Raw genomic sequence first — 13494 nt, forward strand, 5'->3', positions numbered from 1 at the left:
TAAAAAATCATCTTGGGGGTTTTATTAGTCTTCCAACAGTTCAACGACCAGAAGCACATCTAAATGCACAGAATTTGACACTTTTACACTATACTTTTTTCCTGTTTTGTTCCTATGCCAGAATAATAATGCAGTTTTACACTGACAAAATACTTCCCTGATCCAACGCATGCCTGTTTTGAATGCAGTGCATCATAGGCAATAATAAAAGAGCCTGAAAAGGAAATGAATAAAAAACAGTCTTAAAGTTGTGCAAAACTCACAAATGCAGATAATTATCAGAGAAAAATACTATGAAAACCACAACATAATTTATGTTGATACTTTGCACAAGTTAATTTGCTCTATCTCCACACATATACTGCTTTCACAATTACACTTTTTTGTTGTCTTATATATTGTGGTGGGTGAGACCCTTTATTTTCATTTATTTTGCCTCCACATTTGTCTGAATTTCTTTTAAGCCCCAACCTACACTAGTTCACCTTTCATTTAAAATGCATGCTCAGCCTCTTTGTCCTCTTCATGTGATTTACTAGCTGCAGAACTGTCTCAACTGTGCACTTTTCTTCATCTCACAACATTCAAACTTGCTTCATATTTTGTACTTATTAGCCACTCTTTATTCCATTACATCTTACACCGTCTCATGCATTTTATGTAGATTCAGTTTAATACCATAAAAGCATCCTTTAGAAATCAGTTTTTGAAGGTCAGAATCAATAAATAATGCATATCACATTCTTGCTGCCACTGCTGAGTTTGCACCTCCATTCAAATTCAATAGGTGACCTACTGTAACGGACCAAGTTTCTGTCCTTTCTCCATGGTACATGTCTGAGCTTCTCACACCAAAAAAAGCAAAGGTCATACTTGCTATCAGCAGAGTTCCAATTGCAAAACTACATCTATAGGTTTCACAGGAATAACTCCTATACTAATTTAATTCATAAACATACCTGTATTCTAATTAAAACCTTTGTAATTACCCATCTTAACAAAACATTCCATTGCCTTTACATATTATATATTGCCTGTGTGAATAAATATAAATAAATATACTTTTTTTTTTTTTATTTATAGATGATGTCTGTCCATAATGATTATATTACTTCAATGCAAATCCTGAAATCTCTTAAGGATCTTGCTGTGAATGCTGCTTTTCATATAGGTTGGTAAATGATTCTTAGGTTGAGTGTTTCTTTGTGTTGTATTAAAATACTCTCCCATTACTATTATTATACAAATAAGCAAGGTTTTTAGCTGAAAATGGAAATTTTTACAATACTTCATGAAACATCAATGCCTTTTTGAAATCTTGTAGCATATAACTAAAGCTCCTGTATTTAGCTTTACAGATACTTGGCAAAGTCAAATGAATGTCTTGGATCGACACAATGACATTTTTAACAGATCAGATTTTAGAATGTGTATTTTTTTTTTTTTACATTTCCCAGTGATATGTTTAGTTGATAAGTGCTTGAGTGATTCTTGACTATCTCCACATTAACAGACAAATGCAAAAATTTTCATATAATCACTTTGTTTGGTTTTATTTTTGTCTCAGTAAAAAACAAGAGCAAACTGTTTGAAGTCTGGATCCCATCTGTTAAAGATGTGGTCATTGTACTTGTCAACATGGGTGCCTCCTTTGAAAACTTGTTTCCTCATCAAAATATACAACCAGAATTTACAGGAGATGACATTTTGTAAGTGTTACATTTTTAATGCACTACTTTTATTTTATTTAGATTTTTCATCTTTTGTGGTAGATAAATTCAGCCTTCTGTCACTGAAGACATAATACTTAATTGCAAGATGGTAATACTTGTTGAGTGAGAAGTACAGTCTACCTTTTAATTCTCCAAACAGCCATGTTTATGTTTTAAATATTTTTTTAAAATGTAAGATGTCTTCTCAGTGCCAAACTGGGAAAAATAACTTGTGTGTTAACATAATCTACTTGCTACAGCATTATTGACAAAAAAAAAATGTGTCAGCTAATTTCCTTTTTTCTATAACTGCACCATATTCAATCACATCAGTCAAAACATTTTGTTTTATATTTTGATATATTTAGTTTTTCTGTTGTAGGGGTTGTTTTTACCTATAAATATTGGTATATTGAAATGTCTATTCTTAGCGGATACCTACTGCTCTAGATGTACCATCCTGCCAAGTGTCAGCTTTTTAACTAAATGGGAATGAATAGTGATTGAGTGGGTCAGTCAGTCAATCATCTTTGCATTTTATATATACGAGGGTTGTCTGGGTTCCGCGCGGAATCACTCGAAATAATTAGCCAAGGATTTTTTTTTTCTATTTTTCTCATGTACTTCGGTCCTTTTTAAACTTTTTCCAAGTATTCACCGCCAACATCAATGCACTTTTGGGCTCTTCTGACCCACGCCGCAAAACACTCGCGAAAGGCTGTCTTTGGGAGGTTGTCCAGCTGTTCTTTGACAGCTGCAATCAGTTCCTCTCGAGTTTCGAAGTTGTGGCCTCGCAGGGTTTCTGTCACCTTCGGGAAGAGCCAAAAGTCACATGGTGCAAGATCAGGCGAGTAGGGTGGCGGGTTCAAAACGTTGACACCACTGTCTTCAATGAAATGCTTCGTCGCATTAGCCGTGTGGGCTGGCGCATTGTCATGATGCAAAAAGTGCCTTTGCAAGTTCTTGGACCGGCCTCTAGCCATCGCAGAAAAAACGTAAGGCAGGCACTGAGTGGTGTACCACTCAGAGGTCACAGTTTTCCTCTCCATCAGTGGAATTGACGCGACAATGCCATCGATGTTGAAAAAGATGGCAAACATGGTGCATTTCACCGAGCGGATTAAACCATCAGAAAAGTCGTAAAAAATCATCACTCGAAAGTCACGCACACACAGAGTTGGGAGCTTCGCCGCTAGCGCCGGCTGCGCACTCTCAGTTCATTTGCTTCTCGTGATCATTCTGAAGGAAGAGAGGGAGCAAAACATCTGAATAAAAACATGCAACCACTTGAATAATCTCTCTACACAGCAGAACAGGTTTCGACAGGCTGACACTCGACAAACAATAAAATTCCACGCGGAACCCAGACAACCCTCGTACAGATACAGAAGGCGTAGAATGCAAAAAAAAAAGTGATGAACCTTGCGATACTTTTGCATATTGATTTTTTCAAAATATCAAATCTATTGAATTTTCGATTATATTGAAGTATTGTGCATATAAGTTTGTAACAAATATACATAAGAAGCAAAATCTTAAAGACAAAACTATTTATTTCTCAGCAGATATCTGTAGTACTAGGGTGTTGTACCGTGTTAGCCATTATGAATGTAGAGAAAAGCCAAGCAAAATGACACCTTTTATTGGCTAACTAGAAAGATTACAATATGCAAGCTTTCGAGGCAACTCAGGCCCCTTCTTCAGGCAGCCTGAAGAAGGGGCCTGAGTTGCCTCGAAAGCTTGCATATTGTAATCTTTCTAGTTACCCAATAAAAGGTGTCATTTTGCTTGGCTTTTCTCAGCAGATATCTTAAAGTCAAAAAGAGAAGTGTGTGGTATATGCATAAATAATCAGGCATGATTAATATTTTGTTGAGCTGCTTTCTACCACAGCAGTAACTCTAGTCTTTTAGAGCTAGTTAGGAGCAATTTTTACACATTCTTCTTCACAGATTTGGTCTTTCTGGTTTCTGTGATAATAGCATTTAAAGTTCAACATTTGGAAGTATCTAAATTCTTTGGGGAAAAAAAACTATTATTACTTACATGATGGATTATCCTAATAATTTAATGGCTTACATGCTAATGGTATATTTCCAGATGATGTTTTATATGTTAATTCTAACTTCCATTTGATGAATAAGTTGAAATTTAGCATACAGAGTAGACAAGTATGTAAAGTGAGGTCTGTTTTTGACAATTTATTGTAAGTTGATTTGTGATGTGGTCATCTTAGATTTGAAACTCAAGCCCAGTTGTCTGTTTGGAGTTTTCATGTTCCTTTTTGTCTGCATAGGGTTTCCTTCCACATCTCCAAAGATATGTGTATGTTAGACTAATTGGCAAATCTAGGTTAGCCCTGTACTATTTGTTGTTTGTGTATATTGTGATGAGTGCCTGGGTCCCATGCCCGGCCGGGACGCCCCTGCTGCTTATGTTCCAGGGGAGCAATCATGGGCAGCTCAATACCTTCCCCAGGACGCTTGGTGGCAGCCTCCCTGGCGGTTGGTGATTCCCCAACCTCCCGCCGGGCTCCATGGGAGATGGAGTCTTTAACAGCCTGGTTGGGACCCGGGGGGGGGGGGGGGGGGGGGGGGGGCTGTCTGGATTCAACAGCCGGGCTGGACGAGTCTTCAGCCCCACCCGGGTGGGCTATAAAAGGGGCCAGCCACCAACACTCGAGAGCCAGAGCCATAGTCGGGAGGAGGAGGAGGAGTAAGCTTGAGGAGGAGTGGTGGTAAAGAGAGAAAACTGTGTTGTGCGCCTTTTGTGGTGTTTGGGACTGTGTATTGCCTGTGGGTCACGGGGAAGACATGCGCCCACGGGTGAAGAAAAATAAAAGTCTATTTGTTTTATACGTGCCTCCGTGTCCATCTGTATCGGGTCAGGAGCCTATATAGCGCCTTTGTTACAATATATAAATGGACCCTATGATAGTCTGGTTCCTGTCCTTGAGTTGGATTGAATGGCTTTGAGAATGTTATATGTAAACTTTGAACACAATTAACAAATAGTGTACAGTAGTTATTTTAGATTTGTATTTGGGATTATTGTGGTACTTTTATTAACAATGATAAATGTTTCTGCCATAGTAACAAATGAGAAGTTCACCTTTCTTATTTAGTGATATGTATAAATAAATTAGGTATTCCGTATCTATAAGTTATTTTTCTCATCTTCATTTGATTTTTCTGTCATTTTTCAAAAATCTAGGCAGTGTATGAATACAATAGCTAAGAAGACTGCTGCTGAAATTTCAGAAAATAATCTTGATTTTTTCCATGAACACAACTTAGTCAATGTAATTAAGGTAGGCTATTGAGAGAAGTTTTTTTTTCAGCTTTTAGTTTCTTTAAATAAAATTATAAATTGATTTCATTTCACAGCTTCCTTATAAAGCTTGTTATCCTCTGGTATAAACATTCATTCAAAATAAGTTGCATTATTGCTGTATCAAAAATGACACGGTTCCAATGTTTTCCTCATATGTGACACCTAAAAGTGTGTCTTTTTAGAGAAGAGTGAACAGAAAAAAAGCTACGTAGGATTGCACATTTTCATATCTGATTAAGACAACTTTTGCCTGTGTTACTAAATCCAATGCAGACATTTGTGACGTGCATATGAATATTTGAATCATAATTACCGGGTGATTTACATGCTGCAGTTGATTTTTGCATCACTCTGTATGCAACCTTTGTCATAAATCTGTTTTAAGAATCAAAGTCAAGGACAGTAAAGGCCATGTTGCAATGGGATAGCAAATTTAAAATGTTCCTACTGCAATCATTTTATGTTCAAATGCATATCAGCAGAACATACTGAATATGACACAAAGGGACATGGTTACTGTTTCAAAAAAATGAAAAGCCTTAAAAGAAAAATTAATGGATGGAGAAGACTTTAATCAGCTATGTGACTGTGGAAACTTAACGAGTAAGTCTTAATTATGAGTGATAGGCCTACCTGTTAACTAGTACAATTACTTGACGTGTTTGTTACATTAAAAGGTGAACCTGAAGAAACATATCAAGAGGTCAAGGGTTTTATTCATTTTGCGTATGTGGAGTATATTCAGAATAGATGTCTGTATACATAAAGGAATTGGGTTTCTTACAAAAACTGAATATGAGCCAATAATCTGAACTGAGTCATTTTATGTTTCTGTGTAATAATTGTTACTTAAATGATCAAACTTTATAAATGATAAGAATTATGCACCTGATAACTGTTACTTAAATTATCAAATGTTGTAAATAATAGGAAATATGTAACTTAACTATGTAGAAGACAAATTTTCACGAAGCATTCTCTTTGATAAGAACTTTATTCCAATACCAGTATTTTTGCTTTTTAGTATGTTGTCCTGTGCACATCCCTGTGTCCCAATGTTTACAGTGACCAAGAACTGGTACTGCTTATGAGCATCTTCTGTCGAATCAGCCTGGAGAAAGAATTTAGACAATTCCCAATGCAAGAAATACGTTTTCTCCTATACAGCCTGCTAAGCAACATTAAAAACTGGGATATACAGGTGAATGCTCTTCTGAACTATTTATAGAATTTTGAGATTCCTCTGTTACATGAGTCACTGACTGTTTGTAGGTTCCACATTATTTCAATTAGAAAAAAAAATGGATCCACATTTTGTGTAGCTTTGTATTATCTGGAGTTTTGCTTATATGTACAGTAACATGTCTTTGATAGTAGGCCACAAATTGTAAGATGTATGAACTTAATCAGCTTATCTAATACAAAAGACAAGCCTTTGAATATATGTGTATTTATGTTAAATTTGTTATTTGGGGACTTTTTGATATGCTGATGACTCTTATCATTGTATTGTAGGTTTGAATTTGTTTTATATTCATGAAATTAACCAAATCTTATCCCCTGCAGTTGACATTGTTATGGCAATATATAAAGTAGTCCAAAAAAGTATATACTATATAACTCTAGGGCCACAGGTTAGCTTTTTTGTTGAAGTAAGTTTCTGTGATGCTGTTTTATTCCCTTAGGGCTTGCTTGCATCACTCAAGGTTTATTTTTATTACTGTTTTTTACTGAGTACTTTTACAGTTCAATTTTGTTTTGTAAAATTATAGAACACTATGGTGGTTTGGTGGGCAGCTATTGTGGGTTATTGGCCCATGTAGAGCTGGATCGAAAGCCTGGTTCGCATTGCCCGCAGTATGTCAGACTTCCCTGTCACTGATTCTGTTCATGATTTTTTGGACAGAATTTCTAGGTGCAGCCAAGAACTAGTTTACAAGTCAGTTTGGTGGCCTCAGAATCGCGTGTCTGCTTTTTTGCAAATGATGTGGTCCTGCTGACTTTATCGGACTGTGACCTCCACTAGGGTGGAAAAGGGTGGAGAGCCCTCCCTGGGTTGTGGGTGGATACTGCCTCAAGTGGCAGAATTTAATTATCTTGGGATCTTGTTCATGATTGAGGGAAGAAGGTGACAAAGAATCGACAGGCAGATCAGACCGACGTCCACATAACCGCTCAGTCATAAAGAATGATGGAGCCGAGACAAAAGACAGTTTACTGGTTAATCTACATTACTAACTACACTTATAGTCTCGAGCTGTGGGTAGTGATTGAAAGTACTAGATCAAAGCTATAAATGGCATAAATGAGCTTCCTTTGCAAGGTGTCTGAGTTCAGCCTTACAGTTGGGTGAGAAGTGCAGGGGTTTAGGAGGTGTTCAAAGCAGAGTCCCAGCTCTTCTGCATTGAAAGGAGCCTGTTGAGGTGGTTCAGGCATCTGATTAGGATGCCTTTTGGACACCTCCCTGGAGAGCTGTTACAGGCATGTCCAACCAGGAGCAAACCTCAGGGCAGAACCAGTACATACTGAAGAGATTATATGTCTCTGCTGGTCTGGTAATGCTTCTGTATCCACATGGCAGATTTGGGGGAGGTGGCATGGAAAAGGGATATCTGGGCATCTATGCTCAAACTGCTGCCCCATGACCTGGATCCAGATAAATGGCAGAAAATGGATGAATGGATGGACGAACTATGGTGGTTTCTTTGGTTGATATCCTGCTCTAAATAAGGTGTAGTTTAAAAGTCCATTTTATATCTTATTGAATGATGTTCAGGAGAACCAATATACATTTTGACTATGGTCCATAGGCAAAAGATGTCCAAGCTGGGTTAAGATTCTTCATTTTCCTACATGAAACAGCTATGTCCCAGTAAGGTTCTATAGGAAAGGTAGAAATAGCGAAATGCTAGTCCATGGGTTTTCCATATTGCTTTTTGCTGTAGTAATTTCAAAAACAACATTGTTTGGTTGTTCCACAGATTGTTGCTCTTCTGTTTTCTGTTGTATCCGTAGTACAAAAATGTGCCTTTTATATTTATTTTTATTTCAATTTTTTTCTAAGCTACCAAACATGTTTTTGACGTTAACTGAATATGCAGACCATCACCATGACCTTCGCAAATTGGTTCAGTTATTTCCAAGCACCTCAGTTCGTGGAAAGTAAGTAGCTGAAATAATTGGATTTGTTTTATATTTGGTCTTAGCCTTGCTACTTGAATAGGCTTTGGTTCCATACAAGTCTGTAATGTAAAACGTAAGTTCAGAAAATGGATGGATGCCAGTTTTTTCAATAATACAATATGTGAAATTATGATAGGGACTTGGGAACTGTAGTGGTTAACGTTGCTGCCTCACTGATCCAGCATCCCGAGTTTGAATAACTTGCCTAATTAACATGTTTTTGGGATTTGCTTTTTATTCCCATCTCTGCATGAATTTTCTCTAGGGACTACAAGGGTGCATGCATGAGGGGGACCTTTTCTGAAATTGTAACCTTTTCTGAGCTGGTTCCACCTTAGCAATGGATGTTTCTAGGATTGGCACTGCCGACACACAAAAATCCTAAATTATGTGGGTTTACAAATTCCTACCAAATGTAGCTGATTTACTTTTCAAATTTTAGTTGTTTAATTTTTGCTGAACTTTCTTTTGTGTGGACTTGCACAGTCTACACATGTCAAAATAAAATAAGAAACAATTAAATAGAGACATAATTTGTTTCCTTTATGTATGGGTATTTGCTGAACTGGTTTCATCTGATTGGGCTGTTAATCTCACCATCAAAAGCTAAGGATTCCAGAGTGGAGCAGAAGCACACTTTGAAAATGTGTTAACATTTTTTTTTCATGTTTTACAGACAGTTAAGGCACCATCTTAGCCTGGCAATCATCTCCAAACTGTTGAACAAAAGATGTACTTATAAATGTGAGGTTTCAAATTTACAGGTATGAGTGACACCTAAATTAATGCTAACATCTTTGCTGTAAGCAGTGCCCTTTAGACTTTTATAGTGTTTAGGTGTTATCTCACAAAAGTCATTTTGAAAAAATGTAAAAATAATCTCAAAGATACCTGCCAGCATCAAACCTAATTTCCACAGAATCCCTTAAAAGGGTTTTACTTTCAGATGCAGCGAGTAGAAATAACATTTATACAAGATACTGTTTAAAAAAAGATCAGTTTTGTTTCCATTTATATTGCTGCAAGGCACATGAATTACTCTTGTCAGAATTTCCATTTATTAAACTTAATGTATAAGTGAGGCAGACTTACACATGCATTCCATTTTCTTAATATGTGAGTGGTTTTTGGGCTGATGTTTAATGGTGCATCCTAACCTTCTAGCACCCTGTCAATAGTTGGTTCATGCCATGCCATATGCTTAATGTTGCTGGGATATGTTCCAGCTTCCATGACTCTTAATTGGGTGGTTTGAGAATGTTGTGTTACTTATAGTTCAGTAAACTGCTAAAAACAAATTATTCTCCTGCAAAATGTCACACTTGGGATGCAACATTTTACTAAAACAAGGCATAATGTAAGTCTTGCAAAAATGTGTGTTTTACAGCTGAACATATAGTAGGGCTACTTTTTCCATGTTTCTTTTGTATGGTATTCTGTGAAGTAATTAAATAAAAATTAAAGGCAGAAGATTTTTTAATACCAAATACTACAATAAGATCCTTTCATTTTCTGCAACAAAGTTTTTGTTTGTCCTTATTTTAAAGTTTAACATAGGTAATTATTTCTGTATTTATGATAATTTTCTTTCATGCTTAAGGAACATTTTGTTTTTCTACACCTTGAGCAAAATCCATGAAGCAGCTTACATTTGTTTTGAGCTGTGTGTGGTTTGTGCTATTAGAACAACCTAAACCTTTTTTTTTTTATTTTTAAAAACCTTAGATATCAGAACTTCGTCCATACTTGATAAGAATGAAACCCTCGTCTCTCTTAAAGTCCCTTGAAGCTGCACAAGAAGGCTCTCCAAACCAACTGTCTGTAGACACCCTGGATCATGAGGTTAGAGTATTGTATGGATTGTGATCTGTGTCTAGTTTTATTCTGAAAGAGACCTAAAAGAAAAGTCCATTTTAATATTTCTGTGTAATTGTTTTTATTTTTGACAGTTATGACTTTCCTCTTCATAAAATATTGAAGAGGGTACAGTAGAAAATGCAGTGATTTTATGAGTGAGGACTTCTGGTACTCATAATAACATATTATGTACAGTTCAAATCATAAAAATGTAATTTTTCATAATAAGTAGATTATACAATTGTTTAAATCATTATTGTAGTAGTGACCATTTTATCTTTCTTATGAATTTCCACAAAACTGTACCCGCTAAGAGTGTTGTAAACCTGAATTGTGTTCATTGTAGAATCACCTGCATTTATCCTTTGAAGTTTTTTGATTTTGGTTCATCAGTGCTTTGATTTATCAGATGGCTGATTTTCCTTTAATTTTTCATGTTGTGTAGTATTTGATGTAAGCCTATAATAAAACAAAATTTGTACATTTTGTTACAGGCATATTATTTGGCTTACAGCCTGTTGGTACTTGCTAATGAAGTTGTCAACATTGACTCTCTTCCATCTAATCAAAGGGTAAGGTGATTTAAAACTTTTTTTTTTTTTTTTAAACTATTCAATGGCAAATATTTTATCAATATCCAATAATTGTTATTTCCACTCTCCCAGCCATAGATACATTAGGTGACCAGAAGTTTGTGAACATCTGACCACCACACCCGTATGAAATAACATCAAATACCCCCCACCCTGTAGCTATAATAGTCTTAACTACTCTGGGAATTGCAATCGGTGTTCAGATTCAACGGAAAGTTCAATCCAGTAGGGTTGAGGTCAGGGCTGTTTTCAGACCACTCAAGTTCCATCCATCCATTATCCAACCCGTTATATCCTCTCTACAGGGTCACGGGGGGTCTGCTGGAGCCAATCCCAGCCAACACAGGGTGAAAGGCAGGAAACAAACCCCGGGCAGGGCACCAGCCCACCGCAAAGCACACACACACACACACTAGGGACATTTTAGGATCGCCAATGCACTTAACCTGCATGTCTTTGGACTGTGGGAGGAAACCCACGCAGACACGGGGAGAACATGCAAACTCCACGCAGGGAGGACCCGGGAAGCGAACCCAGGTCTCCTAACTGCGATGCAGCAGCGCTACCACTGTGCCACCCCCACTCAAGTTCAGACACAATTGACTAAAATACCTTTGTATGCTGTAGCAGTAACAGTAGTCTTTACTAGATCCAAGGGGCATTGCCTAAACCCTAATAAACAGGGCCAGAACAAGCAGAACTAATTGACATGTATATAAAAATAAATACAGTATCTCTTTATTATAAAAAAAAATCTTGCAAGGTTGGAAGGAGACGAGACGTGATTTTCTCAGAGAGACAGTTTCACGTCCCGTGAGACGAGTCTTTGTGCCAAGAGATTTAACCACGCCCAGGGCCAGAAATAAAACAAAGAGTAGATGACATAGAAGAACATCGTAAAGAATTCAAAAACGTTGGCGTGGTACACATGCAGAGCAGTTTAGAGATAATGGAAGAACGAAAATGCGAAAGTCTCAAAAAAAGAATAGTGAAGATTGCATTACCGCAAACAAATGGAAATTATTACTCGGTGAAATAACGGAACAGCGAAAACAGATTGAGTACATTGTTCGGATTTAAACTTTAAGTTGGAGACTTGTAGATTGTCTAATTTGTGTTGCCATCAGGGAAACAAAAGTAGTGTTTCTTCTCAATAAAGAGTCTTATCCATGAGAATTAAAAGATTTGTTATTTGGTGAAAGTGAAATCCCGCGAGAGAAATCATTTCTCATTTGTGTGAATGCTATTGTCAGACACATTTCTTGTATAGAGAGAGAAACAATATTTACTCATAATCACAATGTAATTCCAAACACGGAATCAAAATTCAATGCGATATGGATGAAAAGGTAAAAGCGAAAAGATACCAAATATATGGACATAGGTGATATGACAGAAGTGCGCTGCGGTAGTTGAAGAGCCAGCAGCAGCAAGGAGGTAAAAAAAAAAAAAAAAAACTATTTGTTTCCCATTGTATCACTGTTTAAGAGGGGGTTTCGGAGGAGCGAATGCGTCTCCTTGGGGTGCCCCGTTCAGCCCCGCTCTTCACAATGCGAGTGGCAGAGATGCGAAGTGGCTGGCGTGAAGTTGGGGGGGGGGGTTTGGGGGGGATGTTTATGGGGGGTTGGCAAGCAAAGCCCCCTAGTATATCTACATTTGACTAAGGCATGTGTACATAGCAGCACATTAAGTACAAAAGCAACTGAAACAATCCATACCAGTTTCGGTTGATTAAGGATGTAGATGGAGTTCTTGATTCCTGAATGTGATTAGTTGATCAGATGACAGGGAGGAGAGGAAAACGGCAAACTCCTAAGATTAGTGTAGTAGGAGAAAAATAAACCCCTGGAGGGCCATAGTCGGAAGACAGAAGCAAGCAAATCAGATAGTTAATTAAGTCAGTTAGTAGTCAGTTTCTGCATCATAGAAGTCAGAATGACCAAAGCCAGCTGGTCGCCCACCCTCCACTGGGTGCAGTTGATACAGTCATCTGTAAAGGTTTCCAAGGCATCCTCATTGCCTTTAGTACCCCATGTGACTACAGAATAGAGCGCTGTGAGTAGGCCACAAAAGATGGGAGACCAAAAAGAAAACAATGGATTAATGCTGGGTACTTATTTATACATCAAAGAGCTAATCTTGTCATCAGATCGCTATGCTATGTTTTAATTACTGGAAAGATTGAAAAAATGGATTTTTAGAAGTTTTTTTTAAATGTTCGACAGATTTAGCCTGGCATGTATCTATTGGTAATTATTCCAGACTAGACAAAGAGCCCATTTCGACAACGTAAGATGAAATGGGCACGAGTTTGTGTCAGCAGTGTATGAAGAACAAATGATAAGTAACGAAGAAGTTGTTTTGTAATGATTGTAGTCCACTTTACTCATTACTGTACAGGCTTGTACTGTTAGTTGATGAATTTCCCAGGCCTATAGTATAATATTGAATGATGAATGTTCTAGTACAATATGGAATAGTAATAAGTATAAGCACCACAAACCTGATATAGGTGTATTGAATGAATGCGTAATTGAATCAGAATGCGTAATTAGGCCTTGAGCAGTAGTCGAAATCGCCTTTCAGGCCTCTAGAGCTTTAATCGAAGTCGCCTTTCTCTTTGAACTTTTGCGGCCGTAAATCTGCCACCTGCCGCGATGTTGGGGTTGGATGTCGGTCTCGTATGGTTTTTCGGGCAGCTGCGCAGAAGGCGACTACGCATTCGGCTTCGGACGGACGTGAGTGAGTGAGGAGGCAGGCGAATTATGTATTAAGATTTTAGGGGCATAAGAACAGAATGCTGCCTCACCGGTTAT

At 37.5% G+C, this 13494-nt stretch overlaps 1 protein-coding gene across 1 annotated transcript in view; it reads left to right on the forward strand.

The window, feature by feature from the left end:
* Positions 1 to 13494, forward strand: part of slf2 (SMC5-SMC6 complex localization factor 2) — a 67582-nt gene that overhangs the window by 36820 nt on the left and 17268 nt on the right. Inside the window, exons 10-17 of the mRNA XM_028795744.2 lie at positions 1084 to 1171; positions 1568 to 1709; positions 4926 to 5022; positions 6070 to 6246; positions 8110 to 8207; positions 8905 to 8992; positions 9954 to 10070; positions 10580 to 10657. Coding sequence (XP_028651577.1) covers positions 1084 to 1171; positions 1568 to 1709; positions 4926 to 5022; positions 6070 to 6246; positions 8110 to 8207; positions 8905 to 8992; positions 9954 to 10070; positions 10580 to 10657 — 885 coding nt within the window. The remainder of the gene's footprint in view (positions 1 to 1083; positions 1172 to 1567; positions 1710 to 4925; positions 5023 to 6069; positions 6247 to 8109; positions 8208 to 8904; positions 8993 to 9953; positions 10071 to 10579; positions 10658 to 13494) is intronic.

The sequence above is a fragment of the Erpetoichthys calabaricus genome, chromosome 2 (assembly GCF_900747795.2).
Source record: "Erpetoichthys calabaricus chromosome 2, fErpCal1.3, whole genome shotgun sequence".
Taxonomy (NCBI): Eukaryota; Metazoa; Chordata; class Cladistia; order Polypteriformes; family Polypteridae; genus Erpetoichthys; species Erpetoichthys calabaricus.